Genomic DNA, 27398 nt, shown 5'->3' on the forward strand with positions numbered 1-27398 from the left:
TACACAAACATTAGCTGTTGTCATGTTTTAATTGAAGATAAGATGGAAACATTCACAGTGCAGGGTGGAAAAAGTATGTGAACCTTTGGCCTTAATAACTGGTTGACCCTCCTTTGGCAGCAATAACCTCAACCAAACGTTTCCTGTAGTTGCAGATCAGACCTGCACAACGATCTGGAATAATTTTGGACCACTCCTCTGCACAAAACTGTTTCAGTGTAGCAATATTCTTGGGATGTCTGGTGTGAATCACTCTCTTAAGGTCATGCCACATCATTTCAATCGGGTTGAGGTCAGGACTCTGACTGGGCCACTCCAGAAGGCATATTCTGTTCTGTTGAAGCCATTGTTTTGTTGAATTACTTGTATGCTTTGGGTCATTGTCCTGTTGCATCACCCATCCTCTGCAGAGCTTCAGTTGGTGGACAGATGGTCATACGTTTTCCTGCAAAATGTCCTGATAAACTCTGGAATTCATTTTCCCATTAATGACAACAATCCGTCCAGCCCCTGAGGCAGCAAAGCAGCCCCAAACCATGATGCTCCCTCCGCCATGTTTTACAGTGGGGATGAGGTTTTGATGTTGGTGTGCTGTGCCTTTTTTTCTCCACATATAGTGTTGTGTGTTTTTCCCAAACAACTCAATTTTGGTTTCATCTGTCCACAGTATGTTTTGCCAGTAGTGCTGTGGAACATCCAGGTGCTCTTTTGCAAACTTCAAATGTGCTGCAATATTTTTTTTGGACAGCAATGGCTTCCTTCGTGGTGTCTTCCCATGTACTCCATTCTTGTTTAATGTTTTCCTTATTGTAGATGTGTCAACAAAAATGTTAGCATGTGCCAGAGATTTCTGTAGGTCTTTAGCTGACACTCTAGGATTCTTCTTTACCTCATTAAGCATTATGCGCTGTGCCCTTGCAGTCATTTTTACAGGACGACCACGCCTAGGGAGAGTAGCAACGGTGCTAAAGTTTCTCCATTTGTAGACAGTCTGTCTTACCGTGGACACATGAACATCAAGGCTTTTGGAGATACTTTTGTAACCCTTTCCAGCTTCATGCAAGTCAACAATTCTTGATCGTAGGTCTTCTGAGATCTCTTTTCTGCGAGGCATGGTTCACATCAGACAGTGCTTCTTGAGACCAGTAAAACCAAAACAGGTGTGTGTTTTTAAAGGGCAGGACAGCTGTCAGCAACACATCCAATATCATCACACTGGTTGGAGTCAAGGTTGGCTCACTCCTGGCTCCAATTATTTCTTGGAGAAGTCATTAGGCTAGGGGTTCACATACTTTTTCCACCCTGCACTGTGAATGTTTCCATCTGATGTTCAATTAAAACATGACAAAAGCTAATGTTTGTGTAGTATTATTTTAAGCAGACTGTGTTTTTCTATTGTTGTGACTTACATGACGTTTAGAGTGCATTTTATGGCCAATTCATGCAAAACTCCACGTAATCCCAAAGGGTTCACATACTTTTTCTTGCAACTGTAAATAAATAAATAAATAAATTGTACAATTTGTAGAATCTTAATTCTTACCTAAATTGTGCTTTTATATTGCTTGGACTTGATCTGGTTTGTATTTCTTTCTCTTGTTTCTCTCTTAAAATCCGCTCTGCTAGTAAAAAATAGGTAGCAGTGATATGATTGTATTTGTTAGTTTCCAGAGCCCTGAAGAAATGAAACATATATTAATCGTTTCCACAAACTGGATATAACACCAACAGAACGTATCATGTTCCTTAACAGAAAAGTGGAAAAGTACCTCAGTACAGAAATTTGTACTCTGGACCAGGGGTTTTCAACCCGTGGTATGCATACCACCAGTGGTATGCAAGCACCTGGCTGGTGGTATGGGCCGAGTGTCTTGGTCGCCTTCCTCCCCCCCGCTCGGCTCCTGCCCAGCTCACTTGCTTGTGGAAAACATGCTGCTTGGCAGCAGCCTGCAAAAACCCTACTGAACGTGCCCTGCAGGAGGGCGCGCAAAGAGCGCAAGTGCAGAGCAAGGCCCCGCCCTCCCCAGGGACACATTATGCAGTAACTGGATTGACTTCTTCTCGTGCATGCGGGCCAGTGGGATCCATGTTGACCGTCCCCCCCCTCTTCTTACTTCACAAGCAAGCGCGAGTCTGATAGGGGACAGAGCCGTCCACTCCCTTGGCAGGAAGGGGTTTGAGACTGCTCGTGTCACGGCCCTGAGTGCCAACATCACAATCGCCCCCTCCTTCTTTTCCCCCTTCTCTCTCTCTCTCTGTTGCATCACTCTCTTCCATCTTCTTTTCCTCTCCCCTCCCCCATGACCTTGCGATACCCCTCACAGCCCTCACATTGCCTCCCAGGGCTCAAGACTTTTCCCCCTCTCCTCTTCCTGAGGCGCTCGACTTTACAGAGGGGAAAGCAAAGTGGCCAAATGGCGCATGCCCTCCCAGAGGACTCATCCCACGGCAGCAGGTGGGAATTGAGGCCGTTTGTTTTGCTGACGCGTGCCAGATGAAGCCAACAGAATGTGGGTGTGGAGGGAGAAATGCGCCCGCCTGACTCACTCCCCCCCACTGTTTCACAGCATTTAACCCTTCCCCATTTCCGCGATGGCTGGCCTGCCCATCCACCAGTTTCCACTTCCGGGCTGGGAGAAGCGCACGGTGTTGCCTGTATCGCGGGCTTAAAGTGTGAAACAGCCAGGCTCTTGACTGACTGATCGCCTTTCTCCTCCCCCCCATCTTTTCGGGTTTTTTTTTTAACTCGCCGCTTTAGAGGCAGTGTAAAGGCAAACTCCAGGAAGCGCGCACGGGGCGATTGTCTCGGCCGCCTTCCTCCCTCTGCTCTGCTTTTATTCCTGCCCTTTCCTCAACAGCCTTGAACGCATGATGAGGAGGTGCAGGGGCGTCCGGCCCTTTTTCTTTCTGTCGTCACCACCGCCAGCGTCATGTTTAAAGAACTGTTGCCACCGCCCTCCCCTCAACCTGCTGCGCCTTCCTTGGGGCCCCCTCCTCCGACCACGCCGCTGCTGTTTTCCGCAAGCGAGCTGGGCAGGAGCCCAGGAGACAATGGCACTTGTGGCTTTTCTGCAGCGCAGAACCGAGGGCTGCTTTGTTCCCACTCGGCCTCTCGCAGAACCTGGGCTGCCTGCACTGGCAGGAAACGCAGCGCTTCTTTTTCCGCAGCAGTGGAGCACAGGCATCGCTTGGCGGAGACTCTGCGAGATGTGTCTTTGCAGTGGGATTCCCCTTCCGTTAGATATCTAAGGTTTGAAAGGCAAGCTGCTCCCGGGGCATAAAAGTAGAGGGTCCTGAGGAGAGCCCAGGATCAGCACGCGCAGCTCCAGATGATTGGGGTGTCAGGCGGCCTAACGGAGTTTTCAGGCAGAGATTCACCTGGAGCTGCGCGAGGCATTGCCTGGGTTCTGCTGAAGGGGAGGAAAGAGATGATATTGAAGGGGGTGGGGGAAGAGATATTAAAGGATAGGACTACCTGTACTTTATCACTTTTTTCCGGGGGGTTTTTTGGGGGGGGTGTCAAGTTTTTGACACCTTGCTAGGCGACTGGTGGTACTTGAATATTGCCATATTCTAAAAGTGGTACAATCGGTGAAAGGTTGAAAAGCCCTGCTCTACACATCTTGACAAATGGCCACTTGATTACTAAAGACTAGTGCATTATTACAGTAAATTCAATAATCGCACAATGTGTCAAGTTTGGAAAAAAACTCCATGCTGTTTCAGATTCTTTCTTTCCTTGATTTGCCAACACAGACAGGAGGAGGAGAATGGAATGTGGGTTGTATATGCAGCTGTAGAGATTGTTTTGGAAACTGAAGGTTCTTTCTCATAATAATTGTCTGATGCTTAATTGGGTAATGTGACCTGCACTGTCAGGGGGAGGAAGGGAGTTGCTATGCTTTGAATATACAGGTGAAACTCGAAAAATTAGAATATCGTGCAAAAATTCATTTATTTCAGTAATGCAAGTTAAAAGGGGAAACTAATATATGAGATAGACTCATTACATGTAAAGCAAGATAGTTCAAGCCGTGATTTGTCATAATTGTGATGATTATGGCGTAGAGCTCATGAAAACCCCAAATCCACAATCTCAGAAAATTAGAATATTACATGCAATCAATAAAACAAGGAGTGTACATAGAACAATATCGGACCTCTGAAAAGTATAAGCATGCGTATGTACTCAGTACTTGGTTTGGGCCCCTTTTGCAGCAATTACTGCCTCGATGCGGCGTGGCATGGAAGCTATCAGCCTATGGCACTGCTGAGGTGTTATGGAAGACCAGGATGCTTCAATAGCGGCCTTCAGCTCTTCTGCATTGTTCGGTCTCATGTCTCTCATCTTTCTCTTGGCAATGCCCCATAGATTCTCTATGGGGTTCAGGTCAGGCGAATTTGCTGGCCAATCAAGCACAGTAATCCCACGGTCATTGAACCAGGTTTTGGTGCTTTTGGCAGTGTGGGCAGGTGCCAAGTCCTGCTGGAAAATGAAGTCAGCATCCCCATAAAGCTCGTCTGCGGAAGGAAGCATGAAGTGCTCCAAAATCTCCTGGTAGACGGCTGCGTTGACCCTGGACTTAATGAAGCACAGTGGACCAACACCAGCAGATGACATGGCTCCCCAAATCAACACAGACTGTGGAAACTTCACACTGGACTTCAAGCATCTTGCAGTATGTGCCTCTCCATTCTTCCTCCAGACTCTGGGTCCTTGGTTTCCAAATGAGATGCAAAAGTTGCTCTCATCAGAAAAGAGGACTTTGGACCACTGAGCAACGGACCAGGTCTGTTTTTCTTTAGCCCAGTTAAGACGCTTCTGACGTTGTTTGTTGTTCAGGAGCGGCTTGACAAGAGAAATATGACATTTGAAGCCCATGTCCAGGATCCGTCTCTGTGTGGTGGCTCTTGATGCACTGACTCCAGCCTCAGTCCACTCCCTGTGAAAGTCCCCAACACTTTTGAATGGCCTTTTCCTGACAATGCTCTCCAGGCTGCAGTCATCCTTGCTGCTTGTGCACCTTTTTCTTCCACACTTTTCCCTTCCACATAACTTTCTATTAATGTGCTTCGATACAGCACTTGGGGAACATCCAACTTCTTTTGCAATTACCTTTTGAGGCTTTCACTCCTTATGGAGGGTGTCAATGATGGTTTTCTGCACAACTGTCAGGTCAGCAGTCTTCCCCTTGATTGTGATTCCTCCTGAACCAGACTGAGAGACCATTTAAAGGCTCAGGAACTCTTTGCAGGTGTTATGGCTTAATTAGCTGATTAGAGTGGGACACTTTGAGCCTAGAATATTGCACCTTTTCACAATATTCTAATTTTCTGAGATTGTGGATTTGGGGTTTTCATGAGCTGTACGCCATAATCATCACAATTATGACAAATCACGGCTTGAACTATCTTGCTTTGCATGTAATGAGTCTATCTCATATATTAGTTTCCCCTTTTAAGTTGCATTACTGAAACAAATGAACTTTTGCACGATATTCTAATTTTTTGAGTTTCACCTGTAGGCAACTAACAAAGTTTCCACATACTGGCATTCAATAGACTCTGATAGGCTACCCAAAATGTGTTTAGCACAACAGGTAAGTATGGCTCAGCCCAATTCCTGGGTAAGCCAATTTACCAAAGTTATTTCACAGTACAGGTAATCCCCGAGTTACAATCATTCTGCAACATTTACCCTATTCCCCCCCTCCCCACAACTGCTTAACCCTCCCATCTTGCCGTGCCAGACTCACTTACCTTGCAAAAATCTCTCTCCTCTCTGCTGCGGTTTTTTTGCCTTTGAGGGAGAGGAGAGTCTGTGGAAGCTCTTGGGCACCGTAATATCACACGAGTTCAGGCACCCATCCTCTTTTGCAGAGAATGGGTGCCTGAACTCTTGTGAGATCACGGTCCCCAGAAACTTTCATTCTCAGCACAAAAAGTGTTTGTGATGCGTGTCTCCTGCTCCTCCCCCCCCCCAAACTCCTTTCCACCACCACCGGAACACTTTTCGCCCAGACGGAGACTGGAAGCTTCATCTGCTTGCAAATGGGGCACTTGGAAACAGAGCAATTCTCTCCGTTTCCAAGCGCCCCATTTGCAAGCAGACAAACCTTCCAGTCTCCATCAATTCTCTGTCCAGGTGAAAAGTGTTTGGGTGCCTATGGAGTGCTTAGAAACAGAGTGATTCGCACAGTTTCCAAGTACCCTGTTTGCAAGCAGACAAAGCTTCCAGTCTGCATCAGTTCTCCATCTGGGCGAAAAGTGTTTGGGTGCCTATGGAGCGCTTGGAAACAGATTAAATTGCTCCATTCCCAAGCGCCCCATAGGCGCCCAAACACTTTTCACCCAGAGACCTGATGGAGACTGGAAGGTTTGTCTGCTTGCAAATGGGGTGCTTGGAAATGGAGCGACTCCCTCTGTTTCCAAGCACCCAATTTGCAGGCAGACAAACCTTCCAGTCTCCCTCTGGGCGAAAAGTGTTTGGCTGCCTATGGGGCACTTGGGAATGGAGTGATTCGCTCCATTTCTAAGCACCCCATAGGCGCCCAAACACTTTTCGCCTGGACAGAGAACTGAGAGAGACTGAAAGCTTCATCTGCTTGCAAATGGGACGCTTGGAAATAGAGCGATTCACTCCATTTCCAAGTGCCCCACTTGCACAATGATAAAGCTTTCAGTCTCCATCAGGTCTCTGGGTGAAAAGTGTTCTGGTGGTGGCAGAAAGGAGTTGGGGAGGAGCAGGCACTGCAAACACTTTTCACTCCCAGGAGCCTCCATCGACTCTCCCTGAAAGGCAAAGAAACCGTAGCAGAGAGGAGACAGATCTTTGCAAGGTAAGTGAGTCCGGCACAGCAGGAAGGAAGGGGGAAGCATGAGTTATCTTAATGGGTCAGGGAGGCCTTGGGGGCCTGTTCCATCACTAGCCCCCCCATGGCCTTCCCCACCCTGAGATACCTCTTGTATACTTAACAAACCGCACATTCAATTAGCGAATGCATGGGCAAAAGCCGGGAGTGATCTTGTTCAAGGTACAAGATTCACTCCTACGAATCCTCGAGTTACAAATGGAATGGGTAGGTTCCATTACATTAGTAAGTCGAGGACTACCTGTATAGGTTTTCCACTCAGTATTTATTATTATTATTATTATTATTATTATTATTATTATTATTATTATTATTATTATTATTATTATTATTAATTTTATTTATATACCGCCCTTCTCCCGAAGGACTCAGGGCAGTGAACAAGGCAATACATATTAAAAAACAAGATACAAAAATTAAAAACGATTAAACAAAATGCCCATGAATAAGTTAAAACACATTAAAAAGTAAGTTAAAACAGATTAATAAAACCCAACCCCATCCCATCAGGCCAGGCCAGCTTGTTCGAAAAAGTAGGTTTTGAGATCGCGCCGGAAGGAGCGGAGGTCAGGCGCCATCCGGAGCTCGACCGGAAGGTGGTTCCATAAATCCGGCGCGCCCACAGAGAACGCCCTCCCCCTGGGGGCCACCAGTCAACATTCTTTGACCAGACTTCCGGTGGCGACGCGACGCCGAAGACAGCCGTTTTTGGGCTGCCCGCTCCGCAGCTGTGTTTTTCCATCGTAAACAGCGCCGATCAGCTGTTTAGATGGATTTGAAGCCCCCTCCTCGGGAGAAGAGGAGGGGGTGAGGCCGCAGGTAGGGGTTGAGCTCTCCGGGGCCGCCTGAGCTGAGAGTTTGGGTGGCTGAAGGATGAGCCCCCCCGAAGCCTGGGTTGCTCCGAGCTGCGCAGCGCCCCTGCTCCGGGATTTTTGGAGCAGAGCCAGGCGTTAGCAACCACCCCTGCCAAAAGGAAATACTTTTGATTATCAAGATGCAGGCAGAGCGGTACAGGAGGTCAAGGTGATGTGGACTCTTATCTTTACTCTCTAGCTCAATGGATTTTATAGCTTTAAAGTGAAAGTGCGCAATAAGTGAAAGTGGGGGAAGATGGCGGCTAAAACTTCTAAAGCTTTTCGGAGTGCGGGGTCTTCCCTGGTGCAACAGACCTCATTGCAAGCTTTGCTTCCTCCTGCACCTCCTCCGGCATTGACGCTTAAGGATTTACAAGATGCTCTTGGAAAGCATTCACAATTGATGTCTGACATGATGGATGAAAAGTTGAAAAAGCTGGAGGAGAAAATGGAGGAGAAAATGGAGAAACTGGAGAAGATGGAAGAGAAGTTTAGAGCAATGAGGGTGGACATGTTGTCTATGATTGAATCTGTAGCTGAATGTGTGCAACAGCTGGATGTAAAAGTGGAGGATCTCAGTCAAAAGAACTCTATATTAGAAGCAAAGGTATTAGAAAATGAAAATATAAGGGATAAAATGGACGGAGAATTGAGCCTTGTTCAGTATCATCAGATGCAGTATGCTATTAGAATCAGGGGTTTAAAGGAGAATTGTAAAGAAAATTTAAAGCAGCTGATTTCTGAGGCTCTGGAAGGGGTATTGGGCCAGCCAGCATCTGAAATTGAGGGAAATATGGACAAAATTTTTCGTGTAAATTCATGGATTGCAAGACAGAGGAAGTTACCCAGAGATGTGGTGGTCTATTTTACAAAGAGAGTAATTAGAGATGAAGTCATTCAAGCTGCTTATGATACTAAATTGGTAGTGGCTGAGCAAGAAGTCTTGGTTTTAAAAGAGATTCCTCCGAAGATTTTAAGGAGAAGGAAAGATTTTGCATTTCTAGTACAGGAACTTAAGAAATGTGATATTAAGTTTAGATGGGAGATTCCAGTTGGACTGGTGGTGACGCACGAAGGTAAAAGACATCGTCTGGTTACTGTGGCCAAGGCACGTGATTTTTATAGCAATGTGTTAAAAGCAACCCCCCTATCATTTTTGGAAGCTGTAAAGGGATACGGCGAGGGAAAGCTTCAAGATGTTGCAGATAGACCGACAGAGGACAATGGTGTTGGAGGGGATCAAGTTACAGTCTCATCGGTTGCTGCAGGAGGCCAGAGGATGACGCGTGCCGCCCTAAGAAGAGCGAGACGAGAGCAAGACCAGCAGAAAGTTATGGAATCTCCAAAGCGTACTTACAGTGAAGCTGTGGGAGGGGCGTGGTCCAAAGAAGTTATGGGGGTCATGACAGACGTGCTCCAAAAGCTTTGGGGCGTCAAGATTGCTGATTAAATTTTTAAATTAGAATGTCAATGGATTAAATTTATCATAGAGGAGAAAGAAAGTTTGTTTAATATTTAACACAATTTAAGATTGATGTTATTCGCTTGCTAGAAAAGTATATTAGGGTTATGGACTAAAAGTATGTGTTGAACTAAGAATGGGTACGTAAGCTCCTAATTAACAACAAGTTGTCTTAGAGAGTGCCTAAACCTTTTTTTTACTCTTTTTATTTGAACTCAAGGATGATTTGGAACTGCGAGACATTTGGCGTGATACATGCAAGAACTATTTTTGATCATAGTTTAGTTTGGTTGGAGATTATTAAGGTTAACAGAGATAGGCGCTTTTGGCGCGTAACTGAGAATTTGTTTAGAAATTAGAGAAAGGTGGGAGAATGTAAATAGTAGGTGAAAGTTTTTTTTCTTTTTTTTGAAATTAATATGAATAAGGACTGGGATTAAGAAAATCTATTCTGAGTAAAGCTCTTTTTCTGTTTTCCTCTTTTTCTTTTTTACTTTATTTGCAATATTAATATTGTTTGTATTCATTTTATATGAGCTAGAGGGAGATAGAATTAATAGTTTATTGTTGATAACATAGGGGTGCTTATGTCTGTTTTTCGATTTTATACCCTGTATTTAGCTCTGGGAAGTCGGGGGGGGAGGAGGGAATGGGGGAGAGGGATAGGGAGGGTTAGATAGGGGTGGGGGAGGGGGGGATTAAAGTCAAAATGTATTGTAAAACTTTTTAAATAAAAAAAACATTCTTTGACCGGTGGCACCCTGAGGAGGCCCTCTCTGTGGGAGCGTACTGGGCGGAGGGAAGTTGACGCCGGCCGCAGGTGCTCCCCAAGGTATTCCGGACCCATGCCATGTAGGGCTTTGTAGGTCATTACCAACACCTTGAATCTCACCCGGAAGACAACTGGAAGCCAATGCAGCTCACGGAGCAGAGGTGTAAAATGGGAGTGTCGGGAAACTCCCAACACAACTCTCGCGGCTGCATTCTGTACCAGCTGGAGCCTCCGAGTGGTCTTCAAGGGTAGCCCCATGTAGAGAGCGTTTCAGTAGTCCCGACGCGAGGTCACAAGGGCGTGAGTGACCGTACATAAGGCATCCCGGTCTAGATAGGGCCGCAACTGGCACACCAGGTGAACCTGGGCGAAGGCCCCCCTAGTCACAGCTACTATATGGTCTTCTAGAGAAAGCTGTGAATCTAGGAGGACTCCCAAGTTGCGAGCCTTATCTACGGGGGGTAATAACTCACCCCCCCCATAGAGAGAGATGGGATATCCTGAATATCCCGGGATGCCGGTACGCACAGCCACTCGGTCTTGTCAGGGTTGAGTCGAAGCCTGTTTCTCCCCATCCAGACCTGAACCGCCTCCAGGCAGCGGGACATCACGTCGAGGGCATCACTGGGGTGGTTTGGGGTCGAAATGAAAAGCTGGGTATCATCAGCATAGTGATGATACCCAACTCCAAAACCACGAATGATCTCACCCAGCGGTTTCATGTAGATGTTGAACAGGAGGCGAGAGGACCGACCCCTGAGGGACTCCACAAGCGAGAGGCCTCGAGGTCGACCTCTGCCCCCCTGACAACACCGACTGCGAGCGTCCCAGGAGATAGGAGGAGAACCACTGAAGTACCGTGCCTCCCACTCCCAATCCCCTGAGACGCCGCAGCAAGATACCATGGTCGATGGTATCGAAAGCCGCTGAGAGGTCTAATAGGACTAGGACAGAGGAATATCCCCTGTCCCGGGCCCTCCAGAGATCATTCACCAGCGTGACCAATGCCGTCTCTGTGCTGTACCCGGGCCTGAAGCCCGATTGGTATGGGTCTAGATAATCCGCTTCATCCAGAACCAGAGGAAGCTGATGCGCCACCACACTCTCAACAACCTTCGCAAGAAAGCGAAGGTTGGAGACCGGACGAAAGTTATTTAACACAGCTGGGTCCAAGGCAGGCTTCTTGAGGAGAGGTCTCACCACCGCCTCCTTCAAGGCGGTGGGGAAACTACCCTCACTCAAAGAGGCAGATATAACCGCCTGGAACCAGCCTCGTGTCCCCTCCCGGGCTGCATAAACCAGCCAGGAAGGGCACGGGTCCAATAAACATGTGGTGGAGCTCAGCCTCCCCATAATCCTGTCTACTTCCTCCAGAGTTACAGGATCGAACTCCTCCCAGATCACATTGACAAGATCACCCGTGTCCTGATCGTCCAACTCTGCCCAGTCGGAGTCCAAATCGGTCCGAATCCGAGCGATTTTATCCAACAGATGTTGACTAAACTCCTCGGCACGCCCCTGCAAGGGTTCCTCACTCACCTCCTGATTGAGGAGGGAGCGGGTCACCCTAAACAGGGCGGTCAGGCGGTTATCTGCGGACGCGATAAGGGTAGCGAAGTAATTAGACCTCGCCACCCTTATTGCTGCGAGATAAGACCTAATATGGGTTCTTAGTCGCAATCGGTCGGATTCAGATCGGCTGGACCTCCAACCGCTCTCTAGGCCCCGTCTCCGACGCTTCATCTCCCGGAGCTCCGCGGAGAACCATGGAGCCCACTGGGATCTGCGCCGGGTCAGGGGCCGCAAGGGTACAACTCGGTCAAGTGCCTCCGTGGCCGTCCTTTCCCAGGCTTCCACTAAGGCATCTGCCGAGCTGTGAGCAGAGGAGGCAGGTGGGGACCCCAGCACTGCCTGGAACCTCTCAGGGTCCATTAAGCGCCTGGGGCGGAACCATCTAGTTGGCTCAACACACCCACGGTGGGGAGTGGCAAAACGGAAGACCAGCCGCATGAGATGATGATCGGTCCATGACAGGGGCATAACAATTGGGGAGCCCCCACCAAGATCACCTAACCACCGTCCAGATAGAAAAACCAAATCCAGGGTGTGACCTCCCACATGAGTCGGTCCATGAATTACTTGCATCAGGTCCATGGCCGTCATGGAAGCCATGAACTCCCGAGCTAACTCAGATGATCCTCCCAGGGATGGTAGATTGAAGTCACCCAAAACCATGAGTTTGGGGAACTCAATCACCAGCCCTGAGAGGATATCGAGAAGCTCAGGCAGGGCTGCTGCTGCGCGACTAGGCGAAAGGTACACCAGCAGCAAGCCCAGCTGCGCCCTAGGACCACACCTCAATAAGAGAGATTCACACCCGACTATCTGAAGAACGGTGGCCTCCTGCGGGCATAAGGTCTCCCTCATAACCACAGCCACTCCCCCACCCCTACCCTGAGTCCGAGGCCGGTGTAGCACCCGGAAGCCTGGTGGGCAAAGATCAACCAGGGGGATACCACCCTCTGGGCCCAACCAGGTCTCCGTGATGCAAGCCAGGTCCGCATGCTCACCCTCAACCAGATCCCGGACGAGAGGAGCCTTATTAACGATGGACCTGGCGGTCAAGTAAACCAGCCGGAACTCAGGTGGCTGCACATCCTCTCTCCCGGGGCCTTGGGGTGAAGACAGAGGGTCGGAGCGCCTCACCGCTTGTAGATAGCGGGGATGCCCTCCCGGATATCGATATGGCTCTCTGTTCATACACCTGCTGCCATTCCCTAACGTCGTGGGAATAGGAAGTCCCACGACCCGCTCCCGAGATCCGGAGGCAGCAGACCCCGGCTCCCCCCCCCGCGATCTGTCCCAGGCCTGGCCTGAACAACGGTTGGTGGATTACCCCCCATTTCCAGCCAACCACGACCCTCCCCCCTCCCTAACCCCACAAAAAATTTGACTAAAAAGGTAATCAGGGGCCTCTTATTAAATTTATATCGGAGGCCCCTGCCCCTGCCCAACCATCTCTCAGGGTCCCAGCAATCGGGCCCTTCATCAAGAGGAAATGTAAAGAGTGAGGCGGGTCGCACCCAGGATGGGGGGCCCCCCGAGGGCGAACAAAACCGTGCTCGGATAAGTCAGACGCATGGTGGTTGTTAGACCAATCCGGCAGAAAAAGGCAGACCCAGATCGAAACGGGAGGATCTCAAGATAGAAGGAGAATGTCCAGAGTGCAAACCCAGCTCCACTGCCACTAGAGCTGGGTAACCCCGGGACAGGTCGATTCCCGCCCTCTCACGACGGTTAGAACCGGGGAGCAGCCTGGAACATACAACCGGGGAAGGCAATACCACCTAGAGCTCTCACCTCTAGGAGGTAGCAGATGTAAAGTCTCAACCACCCTCCCACAGTGGTTGTAACCCGGGCCTTCCAAAACCATGGGGGAGAGGAGAAAAGAGGGGGGAGTTAGAGCAAAAGAGTCACTCTCAACTGCCTCCCAGGCAAGGGACATGATGTCCTAGACATCAGTGCTCAAACTGACATGGAGTTACTAGCAAAAAATAGATCTTCCAAGTTGGTTGTTGTTGTTAGCTGCGAAGTCGTGTCCGACCCATCGCAACATTATGGACAACGTTCCTCCAGGCCTTCCTGTCCTCTACCTCCTTCTGGAGTCCATTTAAGCTCACGCCTATTGCTTCAGTGACTCCATCCAGCCACCTCATTCTCTGTCATCCCCTTCTTCTATTGCCCTCAATCTTTCCCAGCAATAGGCTCTTCTCCAGTGAGTCCTTCCTTCTCATTAGGTGGCCAAAGTATTTGAGTTTCAACTTCAGGATCTGGCCTTCTAAAGAGCAGTCAGGGCTGATCTCCTCTAGGACTGACCAGTTTGATCGCCTTGCAGTCCAAGGGACTCGCAGGAGTCTTCTCCAGCACCACAATTCAAAGGCCTCAATTCTTTGGCGCTCAGCCTTTTTTATGGTCCAACTTTCACTGCCATACATTGCAACTGGGAAGACCATAGCCTTGACTATACGTCCAAGTTGGTTAGCTAAGAACAAAGCTACTTTACAATTTGAAAAATGCCTGTCAATGAGATTGACACAATATCATAAAAGGCCTATTCTAGAGCCAAGCTGTTGGATTTCATGACCAAATATGGGTCCTTCCACCACCTGTCATATCATGACAGGACGTGTATATATGCAGTGCTCCAGCCATCAAAGACATTGCTTATGTTTTGTTTGATTGTCAGTTATACAGTATGCCCCTCTTAGGCTTAGATACGTAACATCCCTACTTGAAAGAACAGCCCACTTGGATATGAATCACAGATTGTCCAGTTTCTTCCTGGGTTCTAATCTATGCAGCGTCAGTAGAACTACTAAGTTAAGCCAGTTGAGCTAAGAACCCGTTACATCGAACAGATTGGGGTATCTTGTAAAGGTGATGTGTTTATCTGAATGTTCATTCCTTGTATTTACCACATACAGTGGGTATAAAGACACTACACACCTCTGTTAAAATTACAGGTTTTTGAGATGCAAAAAAAATCAGACCAAGACAAATCACTTCAGAATTTTTTCCATCTTTAATGTAACATATAAGCTGTAGAATTCAATTGAAAAACAAACTGGAATCTTTTAGGGGGGAAAATAAAAACAAAAACATGTACAATAATGTGGTTGCATAAGTGTGCACACCCTTAAACTAATACTTTGTTGAAGCACCTTTTGATTTTATGACAGCTTTCAGTCTTTTGGGGTAGGAGCCTATCACCATGGCACATCTTGCCTTGGGAATCTTTGCGCACTCTTCCTTGCACAACTGCAAAAACCTGGCATTTTAACAGGGGTGTATAGACTTTTTATATCATCTGTATGTATTTTATTACTATATTTTCTTTTACCTATTTTACCCTGAAATTAAATTCTGTATTTTATTTTTGTTTTATACTTTGATATGGTCGTATCTATCTGCCCCGGGGAGGTCCAGCATAACTTTGAATGGATGCTAAGCAACCAGTCATAAGTTGAGGACTAACTGCATATTGTCACAACTCTTGCTGATGATCCCAACAAAGCAAACACACCTGAGACATTGCAATCTCTAATGCCAGACTTTATTAGGAAAAGCATACCGGTAGTAATGAACTCCAAGTCTGCTCTGATTAAATTGGCATGAAAGCAGTACAGGTGAAAGTCGAAAAATTAGAATATCGTGCAAAAGTTCATTTATTTCAGTAATGCAACTTAAAAGGGGAAACTAGTATATGAGATAGACTCATTACATGCAAAGCAAGATAGTTCAAGCCGTGATTTGTCATAATTGTGATGATTATGGCATAGAGCTCATGAAAACCCCAAATCCACAATCTCAGAAAATTAGAATATTACATGCAATCAATAAAACAAGGAGTGTACATAGAACAATATCGGACCTCTGAAAAGTATAAGCATGCATATGTACTCAGTACTTGGTTTGGGCCCCTTTTGCAGCAATTACTGTCTCGATGCGGCATGGCATGGAAGCTATCAGCCTGTGGCACTGCTGAGGTGTTATGGAAGACCAGGATGCTTCAATAGCGGCCTTCAGCTCTTCTGCATTGTTCGGTCTCATGTCTCTCATCTTTCTCTTGGCAATGCCCCATAGATTCTCTATGGGGTTCAGGTCAGGTGAGTTTGCTGGCCAATCAAGTGCTCCAAAATCTCCTGGTAGACGGCTGCGTTGACCCTGGACGTAATGAAGCACAGTGGACCAACACCAGCAGATGACATGGCTCCCCAAATCAACACAGACTGTGGAAACTTCACACTGGACTTCAAGCATCTTGCAGTGTGTGCCTCTCCATTCTTCCTCCAGACTCTGGGTCCTTGGTTTCCAAATGAGATGCAAAAGTTGCTCTCATCAGAAAAGAGGACTTTGGACCACTGAGCAACAGACCAGGTGTTTCTCTTTAGCCCAGGTAAGACGCTTCTGACATTGTTTGTTGTTCAGGAGCGGCTTGACAAGAGGAATACGACATTTGAAGCCCATGTCCAGGATCCGTCTGTGTGTGGTGGCTTTTGATGCACTGACTCCAGCCTCAGTCCACTCCTTGTGAAAGTCCCCAACACTTTTGAATGGCCTTTTCCTGACAATCCTCTCCAAGCTGCGGTCATCCCTGATGTTTGTGCACCTTTTTCTTCCACACTTTTCCCTTCCACATAACTTTCTATTAATGTGCTTTGATACAGCACTTGGGGAACATCCAACCTCTTTTGCAATTACCTTTTGAGGCTTTCCCTCCTTATGGAGGGTGTCAATGATGGTTTTCTGCACAACTGTCAGGTCAGCAGTCTTCCCCATGATTGTGATTCCTACTGAACCAGACTGAGAGACCATTTAAAGGTTCAGGAACCCTTTGCAGGTGTTATGGCTTAATTAGCTGATTAGAGTGGGACACTTTGAGCCTAGAATATTGCACCTTTTCACAATATTCTAATTTTCTGAGATTGTGGATTTGGGGTTTTCATGAGCTGTACGCCATAATCATCACAATTATGACAAATCACGGCTTGAGCTATCTTGCTTTGCATGTAATGAGTCTATCTCATATATTAGTTTCCCCTTTTAAGTTGCATTACTGAAATAAATGAACTTTTGCACGATATTCTAATTTTTCGAGTTTCACCTGTACATTTAGGTAAGAAAAACCAAACATACAGGTAGAGTATAGGTGGTTCCTTGCTCAATAGTAGTAACTGTGAGAGGGATCTTGGAGTCCTAGTGGACAATCACGTAAATATGAGCCAGCAGTTTGCTGCAGCTGCCAAAAAAGCCAACGGAGTGCTAGGCTGCATTAACAGGCATAGAATCAAGATCACGTGAAGTGTTAATACCACTTTATAAGGCCTTGGTAAGGCCACACTTGGAATACTGCATCCAGTTTTGGTCACCACGATGTAAAAAAGATGTTGAGACTCTAGAAAGAGTACAGAGAAGAGCAACAAAGATGATTAGGGAACTGGAGGCTAAAAGATATAAGGAACAGTTGCTGGAATTGGGTATGTCTAGTTTAATTAAAAGAAGGACTAGGGGTGACATGATAGCAGTATTCCAGTATCTCGGGGGTTGCCACAAAGAAGAGGGAGTCAAGCTATTCTCCAAAGCACCTGAAGACAGGAGAAGAAGCAACGGATGGAAATGAATCAAGGAGAGAAGCAACCTAGAACTAAGGAGAAACTGTCCGTGTCCTTACCAGTCCCTAGTCTCCTCAGATGCGAAAGGTACACCAGGTCGCCCACCCGAAAAGTCTTTTGGGGCCTTCACTTGTCGGCCTGCGCTTTTGTGCTCTCGGCTTTTACCAAGGCCTTCTTTACGTTACCCCACACACCCCAATGTGCATTATCCAATCTCGGAGTTGGCAGGGCGAGGGGACCCCTTGTTTATACGCGGGGATTGGGACAAAGTCTAGGCCGTGCACCACTGTATTGTTATACGCCACTTCTGCAAACGGCAGTAGGTCAACCCAGTCCGTCTGCTGGTATGAAATGTAGCTCCGCAGGTAGTGCTCCACCATCGCATTTACGCATTCTGCTACCCCATTGGTGCTAGGGTGATACGTAAAACTGAGACCTTGGGACGACCCGATGAACCAGATAAACTCACACCAAAATTGAGCTGTGAACTGCCCCCCCCCCCGATCTGAGATGATCCATCGGGGTACCCCGTGCAAGCAATACAACCCCTTGTCATAGAGCTTGTGGGACGTACAGCTTGTTGCCTTTCCATGCTAGGCCATCCCTCCTTGTCAGTAGGCCTGGATGTTCCTGTAACCAGGGGTCATCCAGGACTGCCTTGTGGAGCTCCTGGACCAGGTCGATTTCTAGGTTATGTATTAGTGCCCGCGCTGTGGCTTGCCAATAGGGGGGCATGATTGCCTGTACCACCTCCTCCCGCTTACTATTGTATTGGGGCATGCACAACAAAGTGCTGGCGAGAAAGTTTTTCCCGATACATACTTGAACTGGAAACAGAAATACTGCGCCCACCAGATATGTTTAGGGGACAGGCGCCTCAGCGACTGCAACACCTCAAGAATCTTATGGTCTGACCAGACCTCGAACGGTTCCTTCGCCCCCTGTAGTAGGTGTTGCCATGTCGACAGCTCCCACCGTACGGCAAATGCCTCCTTCTCCCATATGGCCCATGCCCTCTCGGTATCCATCAGTTTATGTGATGTATAGGCACAGGGCTGTAACGTCCCCTGGCTATTCTTTTGCAGTAACACTCCCCCACAACGACGTCACTGGCATCGGCCTGTACTACAAATGGCATGTCAGGGTTTGGGTGAAGCAAAACCGGCTCCCTCACGAACAGGGCCTTTAGGTCCTCAAAGGCCTTATGTCATGCCATGGTCCACGCTAGCGGTTGACCGGGCTGTGGCTTCATCGCAGTCTGTCGTGTGCGGAGCAGGTCTGTCAAGGGTAGAGCCACTGCTGCAAGCGAACGGATGAACTGCTGATAAAAGTTGGCAAATCACAAGAAACTCTGTAGTTGACGGCGGGTCCGTGGCGCTTGCCACTCCAGTACAGCCTTGACTTTGTTAGGGTCCATTTCCACCCTTGCCCCCGATATCCGGTAGCCCAGATAGTCCAGCCAGGTTTGGTGGAATTCGCACTTAAGCGAGTTTCACAAACAGATGTGCCTTCAACAGTTTCTGCACCACCTGTCACACCAATTGGATGTGTTCCTCCATGGTGGTGGTGTAGATTAATATGTCATCCAGGTATACGAGCATCCCACGGTAAAGGTGTTCATGCAGCACCTCGTTGATGAGCAGCATAAATACCATGGGGGTCCCCTGCAACCCAAACGGATGTCATGGTTCCGATTAATGAGACAGATCAAAGAACACTGCATGATTGTTTATTCCAAAAAAGTCTATAATAATGACAACGGAGCATCGGCACTCATGGATGGATGCCAGAATCTGAATTCTCCTCCCCTTAACACATCATATCATACAGAATCTCCCTCCCTTAATTACATGTCATAAATCACATTCACCAATTAGTTTAACACATGAAGTTTCACTTCCCTTCTGAAGCGCGCTATCTTCTCAAAACATCTGGGTTGAATTCGTCCCGCACTTTAGTGATTCAAAGCCAAACAGTTAAAGCAAAATGCTGCTTCTTATATTGTCAGTGCAAAAACATGGCAATTTTTGCAGCATTGACAACGGCATTACCCTGAACTGGTAGCTACCAAGCAGGCAGTTGAAGGCTGTCTTCCACTCTTCCCCTCACTTGATACAGACTCTGTAATACACCTCCTGTAAGTCCAGCTTGGTAAACACCATTCCCTTCGCCAAATGGGCTAACAAGTCTTTCATTAGCTGTAGGGTGTACATGTTCTCCACACAAACCCCGTTTATACTGCGGAAGTCTACACACAAATGCAAGGAGCCGTCTTTTTTCTCCTTGAACAGAACTGGAGCTGTGATCCGCGATTGGGCCGGCTGGATAAAGCCCCTTGCTAGATTCCAGTCAATATATCGACGCAGCTCCTCCATCTCTGTGGGTGTCATTGCGTACATCTGGGGTTTGGGCAGTTTGACGTCTGGCATGATGTCAATCGCGCAGTCGGTTGGCCAGTGGGGAGGCAGGACGTCACACTCCTGCTCGTTTGAACACCTTGGCAAGGTTGGCATACACAGCTGGGAAGGGGTTTTCCCCCTGGCACTCTCTTAGCTTGCTTTTGCCACCCTACTCCCTTCTCCACCCCCTTTTTCTGTTTCCTGGTCTGGCGGCCGGGGACCGATCCCGATCCGTAGTTTTCGGTAACCCCCTTCCCACCAAACCGTAGGACCCCACTTGTCCAACCACGCCAGTCCTAGGATCACAGCCTCGGTCATGGAAGGAACCACAATAAAGCAGAGGACCTCCCAATGGGCCCCCATCTCTAGCCTGACGGGCTCCATTATAAGGGTAGCCGCCCCCCCCCCAGGAGGGATCCATCCACCTGTTCGAATCTCATAGGGTTGGCCAGCTGCCTCACCCTGATCCTGGTCTCAGCCACCACGCCCTTACTAATCAGGCAGCGAGTGCAGCCAGAATCAATCTGGGCCCTGTATTCCCCCCGATGGCCTGTCTGTGGACTCGTCAGCATGATAAGGATGACGAATGGCCGTATCAGCTCACTCACCATAGGATCTTCCACTGGATCATCCTCACTATCGTACACCACCAAGTGGTATCTGGTGGCTGCCATTGCCTCCTCCTCCTCCAGAGGCATCTGTCGAGGGGTGGTCCTTTCCGATTGCTGCACCGCCCTCAACCTCTCCGGGGCCTTCTTGGGTGTGGGTCCGGCCTTCCCAGGGGACGGTTGTGTTCCCCGTGGAACGGAGACAGGACACTCCGCTGCCCGATGCCCTGTCTGGTTGCACTGGAAACATTTGAACGATGGCCTGAGATTAGGCCCAGAGGAACCTGAACCCGAAGCCTGGGTCCTGCGTCCTTCGTCCCTCGGTTTCTTCACACTCCTACGTGGTACTGACAGGTCCTCCCCCTTTTTGCAGAACTCCTGCAGCCCTGCATCCAAGTCTACCACCACACAAAACCAATCCTGAAGCCGACTCGGGACACCATGGAAAACACATGCCTGGCGCAAATCTCGGCACAGGCCTGCTCGGAACTGGTGAACCAACAGACATTCTGGCCAGGATTGCAGTCTACCGGTCGGCTGCCGGAAGTCCTGGATGTACTCTGCCAGAGACCAGCCTCGCTGCTTCAGCACCAGGATCTCCGCCTCGGTCCGCTGAACCTAGGAGACATCCTCAAACCGGGACCGCAGAGCCTCCAAGAACAGACCAGCATCGGCCAGCTCCCTGGCGTGGTCACTGTAGAGGTCAGCCACCCATTCCGCCACTTCACCCTGCAATCCCGCCATTATCGCTACCACCATAGCCCACTGGGATGGATAGAAGCAGGCGTACCGGTCCAGATGGCTTATGACCTGGCTGAGGAACATCGCCAAAGGGTCCAGGTTTCCGTTGAACGTCACTGGTATCGTTGGCGGACCCCAAACCACCCCTGGACCCCATGGCCCCAAAGGCAATCCTGTTCCCTGTAGAGTATCAGTCATAGGGGAGGAGCATTGGTCCCCAGACCCTACCACCCGCTGGACTGAGGTCCCAGGTGGCCTTGCCATCTGCCTGGTGGGGGCTCCGCCTGGGTCCATTAACGACCTGCCTTCCCACACAGGCCGTGATTGTTCTGCTGGCACTCCCTGCTTGGAGCCTCCCACCTGGGAAGCCACCCTGAACATAGGGCTGGCCAGACAGAACCGGGGTGGGCCTGACCGGGTTGGCTGTGTCTCTGTCCGGGGCCATGAAGCTGTCTCTCAGCCTGCTTCCCATCTTGACCACAAGGGGGGATCCTGGAACCCGTCCTCACTGAACCTATCCCTCAGGATGTCCATGAGGTGTTGTCCGGGTGCCGTGGAGTAGCTCCATTCTCCGTCGTCTTTGTCCGTAAGACGCCTCTCCCTCCACTCCATCAGAGGCCCTGCAGCACCTGGTGTGTGTGCATGGCCGGCATCCAGGTTGGTAAGCGCAGAACTGTGCCACCACTCCCCCGAAGGGCCTGGGTCCCCTGCATCCTGGGCCTCACTCACCAGAGCTGCAGGCTGTGCCTCCCGCACTTTGGGCCTTACCACTGGCTGAGCCTCCCCACCTTCTGCAACAGGTGTTGGCCTGGTGGCCTCAGCTGGCTCTCCTCCTTCAGCCACTGGTGTTGCCTCCTGTGTTCCCTCAGCAATTCCCTAGAGAGCACACAAGGGTAATGGGAAGGGTAACAAAAAGGTTCAGCGCTGACTTTTCTGTCAGTGTCCTTACCAGTCTCTAGTCTCCTCAGACGCGAAAGAAGAAGGACAAGGTGACTGGAACACAGGAACGATTCAACAAGTGCTTTAATCCACAAACGATTCACAAAGTTAGCGCTGGGAGTGATCTGCTCCCAGCGCTTTACATACACTCCCCATCCACAGCTCCACCCCCAGCATGATAAGCCAACATCTGGTGCCTGTCCATTAAAGCTGCACCGCGGGAACCTCCGTCTCTCCTGGCTGGCTGTCCAGCCACTGCTGGTCATGACGAGTTCCATTGGAGGTGTCTGCAGCGCTGGTAGGCCCCTCTCCCCCCCTGAAAACCGTGTCTCTCAGTTTCTTAGAGGCCTTGTTGCGGTTCTCCCTTGTCCATTGCCAGCTAGTTGGCAGGCTTGCCACGGGGCTTCCGCAAACAGCTGGTCGGCGGTCTCACAAGGCTTCCCTGTCCATTACCGCCGTTGCTGGCGCCGGGCTGCGAGACCGCCCAGCTGTTCGGCGGTGCGGTGTGTGGCGGTCCCGATCCCAAGCTGCGGTGCTTCTTGCTTGCCACCGGTGTTGCTGGGGCCGGGCTGCGAGTCCGCCCAGCCTTCCATCGGCATCCTTGCCTTACCAGCGCTAAGAGCGTGGCCTGGCTGTACAGCGGCTGTGGCACACAGGGTCTGCGGGGTGTGCTCCCTCAATTGCCTTCTCCCCCTTTGCCTTGAGTGTCGAGCCCACAGGCTTGACAGAAACTTCCTGACAGAACAATTAACCAGTGGAACAACCTGCCTCCAGAAGCGGTGAATGCTGCAACACTGGAAGTTTTTAAGAAGAGACTGGACAGCCATTTGTCTGTAATGGTATAGGGTTTCCTCCCTGAGCAGGGGGTTGGACTAGATGACCTCCAAGGTCCCTTCCAACTATTATTATTATTATTATTATTATTATTATTATTATTATTATTAAATACAAAAGCAAATAATAGGAAAAGTAGGGGAGGGAAAAGGGAAGAGAAAACTATAGAGAAGAAGGGAAAAAGAAAGAAAAGGCATTGACTTACGACTCCCTTTGGTGCAAGAGAATAAGAAGTAACATCGCACCTCAACTTTTTACTTTTACATAATAGTATAAACTAGTCATTTCTATAACAACAGATTTATCTAATCAGTAAAACCCAAGAGAAAAGTTTCTGGTTTTATCTTTATATTCACTTTGAAAAACCTCTGTATTAGAATATGAATCCTATTCCAATATTTCTTTGCTTGATCACATGTCCACCATAAATGATAAAAACTGCCTTCTTTATATTGCATTTCCAACATTCATTTGAAATACCTTTATACATTTTTGATAACTTATCTGGTGTTAAATACCAACGGCACATCATCTTATAAACATTTTCTTCTAAATTGTAGTTTAATATAAATTTTAAACCTTTGTTCCACATATTATCCCATTGTTCAAGCTTTACATTGTATCCAAACCTTGCCCATTGAATCATACAATGCTTACATATTCACTTTCCAAATTCAATGTTTTGTAGACCTTAGCAGTAATATGTTCATCACTACCACACAATAAGATTTCCAATTCATTTTTAACATAGTCAAACCCATAGCTCTTTTTGTCTAATTTAAATCTTTTTTTCAGTTGTAAATATGTAAACCAGTGGCAAACATGTCCTGATTCTAGCTCTTCACTTATGACCCAATTCTCATGGCTGCCAGTCCTCTCATTTATGGCCATTTGCAGTGTCCTGTGGTCATGTGATTGCGTTTTGTGATGGTTTTACTGAAAACCAGCATTTACTTCCAGTTTTCAGCAAAATTAGCCCACAGCAAACCATTGGTTCACTTAACGACCACAGAATTTGCTTTTTTATATGTAAGTTTTTATTAATTTTTTAATACAATTCAACAGTGCTTATTCAACAAACATGTTGTCTGAGTTCATCATTCACTAATACAAATTAGTTCGTTTCTCCGACCATAGGTAAAATAAGTCCCAAGTTTGAAAATATTCTTTCTTCTTTTTCTTTCAATCTCAGAGTAAGTCTCTCCATTTCTGCACAATCTAGTATTTTTTTAATTATTTCTTCCTCCAATGGTATTAATTGTGCAAATATAAGTCTTGCTGCTGTTATCACATGCAAAATCAGATATATACTTTGCTTATCAAGCTTTTCTGGCATTATACCTAATAAAAAAAGTTCAGGTTTAAAGTCTACATGTTTCCCCAGCATCTTTTCTAGCCAAGTATGTATTTTTGTCCAATATTTCTTTGCCTTAACACATGTCCACCATAAATGATAATAAGTACCTGGTTTGTGATTACATTCCAAAATTTATCTGACATATTTTTAAACATTTTTGCTAATCTTGATGGTGGCAAGTGCCATCTATAAAACATTTTGTATAAGTTTTCTTTATAAGAGGTTAACATTGTCAACTTATAATTTCTTTCCCACAGGCTTTACCATTTCTCCTAGTCTAAATCTATATTATATCCAAAATTCTTTGCCCATGTTATCATTGTTTCTTTTACTTGTTCATCTTCCATTTTCAAATTTAACAGAAAATTATACATTTTCTTAATTGGTTTTTCATCAGAGGTTAATAATATCTGATCAATCAGAGTCTGCTCTTTATAAAATCCATAAAATTTAACATCTTTATCATATCTCACTTGCATCTGTAAATGTGACCACCATGATAAATCAATACCCTGATTTTCCATCTCTTGTCTAGGTTTTAATTTCCCTTCAGAGTTTAGAATATCTTTATATGTCCATATTTTCTCAAGGCTAACTAGATTTGGGTGTACAAATGCCTCCATTGTTGAAAGCCATCCTGGAATTTCCAAATATATTTTACATTTTATTTTTTCCCATGTTAGCAATAATGCATTTCTAATATAGTGGTTTTGAAAGTATTTATGAATTTTATTTTTCCCATACCATAAAAAGGCATGCCAACCAAGTTTTAAATCATGTCCCTCTAAATATAACAATCTGTTATGTCTGAGGGTTATCCATTCTTTTATCCATGTTAACACTGATGCTTGATAATATAGAACCCAATCTGGCAAACCAAAACCTCCATTTCCTTTAGGTTCTTGTAACATTTTCAGTTTAATTCTAGCTTTCTTTCCTTGCCCAATAAATTTTAAAATTAAGGAATTCAGATCTTCAAGCAAAATGTCTCTAGTTTTATGGGTATCATTTGAAATAAAAAAAGTATTTTTGTAATATATTCATTTTCATCGTAGCAATTCTCCCTAACATCGACAATTGCAGATTTTTCCATTTTTCCAGGTCAAGTTTTATTTGGTTTAGTAGTTTTGCATAGTTATCTTATCGTTGAGCATCTTGTTGTCAAATATTCCCAAATATTTAACCTTTTTAGCTATTTGTAAATCTACTCTTTCTGACGTTGTTTTTGCTTATCTGTAAGATTTTTAACTATCACTTTAATTTTTTCTCTATTTATCTTCAATTCTGCTGTCTCTCCAAACTGTTCTATCTTTTCCAATAGTTTAGGAATCATCTCTAAAGGTTCCTCTAAAATGAATACCAAATCATCTCCAAATGCTTGCAATTTATAGCTTTCACCTTTTATTTCCAGTCTTTTAATTTCTGAATCTTGTCTAATATCTCTATTTAAAACTTCCAAGTTTAAAATAAATAGCAATGGGGTAATGGACATCCTTGTCTTGTGCCTTTTCTTATATCAAAGTTCTCTGTATAGTCCCCATTTACAATCACTTTTGCTGTTTGTGTATAATATATTGTCTTAATCATATTTATAAAGTTTTGTCCAAAATCCATTATTTTTAGTTGTTGAATCATAAATTGCCAAGAAACGTCAAATGCCTTTTCAGCGTCTAAAAATACTAATGCCATTTGCTTCCCTGGATGCATTTCATAATATTCCAGTACGTCCATTATGATTCTTAAGTTTTTTTTATTTGTCTCTTTGGTAAGAATCCATTTTGATCTGGGTGAATAAATTCAATCAAAAATCTTTTCAGTCTCTCAGCTATTATTGAGGTAAAGATTTTATAGTCCACATTTAATAATGATATTGGTCTATAATTTTTTATCTGTATTAGATCTGAGTCCTCTTTCAGTATCAGAGTAATATTTGCTTCTGTCCATGTATTTGGCAATTTAGCCTCCAATAAAAGCTCATTACAGACCTCTTTCATCGGTAAGCTTAGTATATCTTGTAGATTAGGGGTGTCAAACTCACAACGTCACGTGACGTGTCGCGCCGTATCACCACTTTTTTTCCATTGCCAGCAATGGGGTGGGTGCGGTTTCGGCATGATGCATCCGGCCCACATGCCGGCAGTTTGACATCCCTGTTGTAGACAATTGTAAAACTCTGCCGGCAGCCCATCTGGTCCCGGCGTTTTATCATTTTTTTGTCTTTTTATAGCCTCTGTTACTTCCCTCATTGTTATTTTCTCATTTAACAGTTTTAAAATTTTCTGGAATTTTTGGTAAGTTAGTGTTTTCCATATAATGAACTGTTTTCTCCCATAAAATTTCTTCCATATCATACAGTTTTGTCACTGTGTAAGAAATTTTATGAACTGGAATAGCCATAGCAACAAACCAGCCAATGAGAACTGTTTTTGATTAAGACACAGTATTGGCTGTGTGAGGCATGTGATCCAGCCTAGGTCTGGGCGTGTCTGAGTCTTCTCTGTGTTGTTTTTTCTGATCTCCAAATTAAGATTTGTTGATGTTCCCCAGAGCTGAATAAAACTGTATGTATCATGTTTATATATATTTTATAAAGTTTTTCTAAACTATGCCTCCTGCTCATTTTGAATGTGTGCTTATTTTGGGGGCTTATTTTTGCGCTGGAAAGCTGTAAAACTCTAACAAGTTTCTCATAATATTCTTTAATTATCTTGTTTATTGTCTCATTTTAAAATTATAGACAGCCTTTTTCATCCACTAAATCAGGGCTTTTCAACCTTTTCAGAGATTGTACCACTTTTTGGACATGACAATATTTGAGTACCACCAGTGCTTAGCAAGGTGTCAAAAACTTGATGACTAAAAAAAAGGGGGGATTTTGGGTTTTACAGTTAGATTCATTTGTTGTTAGAGAAATGGCTAATTTATAATATTATGGAAAAGTAAAAAGTTCAGGTTCAATGTTAATGCTTCCTTCTACTGCAACAGAGAAAGTTGGAAATCAATGCCTTTTCTTTTTCCCTTCTCCCCCTCACATTTTTCCTTTTTTCTTTCACCCTTCACTCGCAAAAGCCCCTCGCTCGCTCTCACACCCTTCTCCCAAAAAACCTTTCCTCCGTCTCTCTCATGCACTTCTCCCAGAAAGCCTTTCCTCCGTCTCTCACACACGCTTCTCTCAGAAAGCCTTTCCTCTGTCTCTCTCTCACACATTTTTGTCTTGTACACCAATTTCATCTATCATGTTGAAAAAAGTCTTAAGCACTCTCTTTCTTCCTTGTTTTCCTGTTTTACTACTTTTATAATCTAATGTCCCATCTACTATTGCATTAAAATCCCCTACTAAGCAAATATTTTGATATTTCATTTCCACTATTTTTAATGAAGTTTTTGA

At 46.3% G+C, this 27398-nt stretch overlaps 1 protein-coding gene across 1 annotated transcript in view; it reads right to left on the reverse strand.

Annotated features, from left to right (window-relative positions):
• Window positions 1–27398, reverse strand: part of LOC310648255 (SNF-related serine/threonine-protein kinase-like) — a gene marked incomplete at both ends in the record, with an annotated part of 102200 nt that overhangs the window by 5783 nt on the left and 69019 nt on the right. Inside the window, one exon of the mRNA XM_083376001.1 lies at window positions 1544–1675. Within this exon, the coding sequence (XP_083232127.1) occupies window positions 1544–1675 (132 nt within the window). The remainder of the gene's footprint in view (window positions 1–1543; window positions 1676–27398) is intronic.

Source organism: Vipera ursinii (genome assembly GCF_947247035.1).
Source record: "Vipera ursinii genome assembly, chromosome: W".
NCBI classification, from domain to species: Eukaryota; Metazoa; Chordata; class Lepidosauria; order Squamata; family Viperidae; genus Vipera; species Vipera ursinii.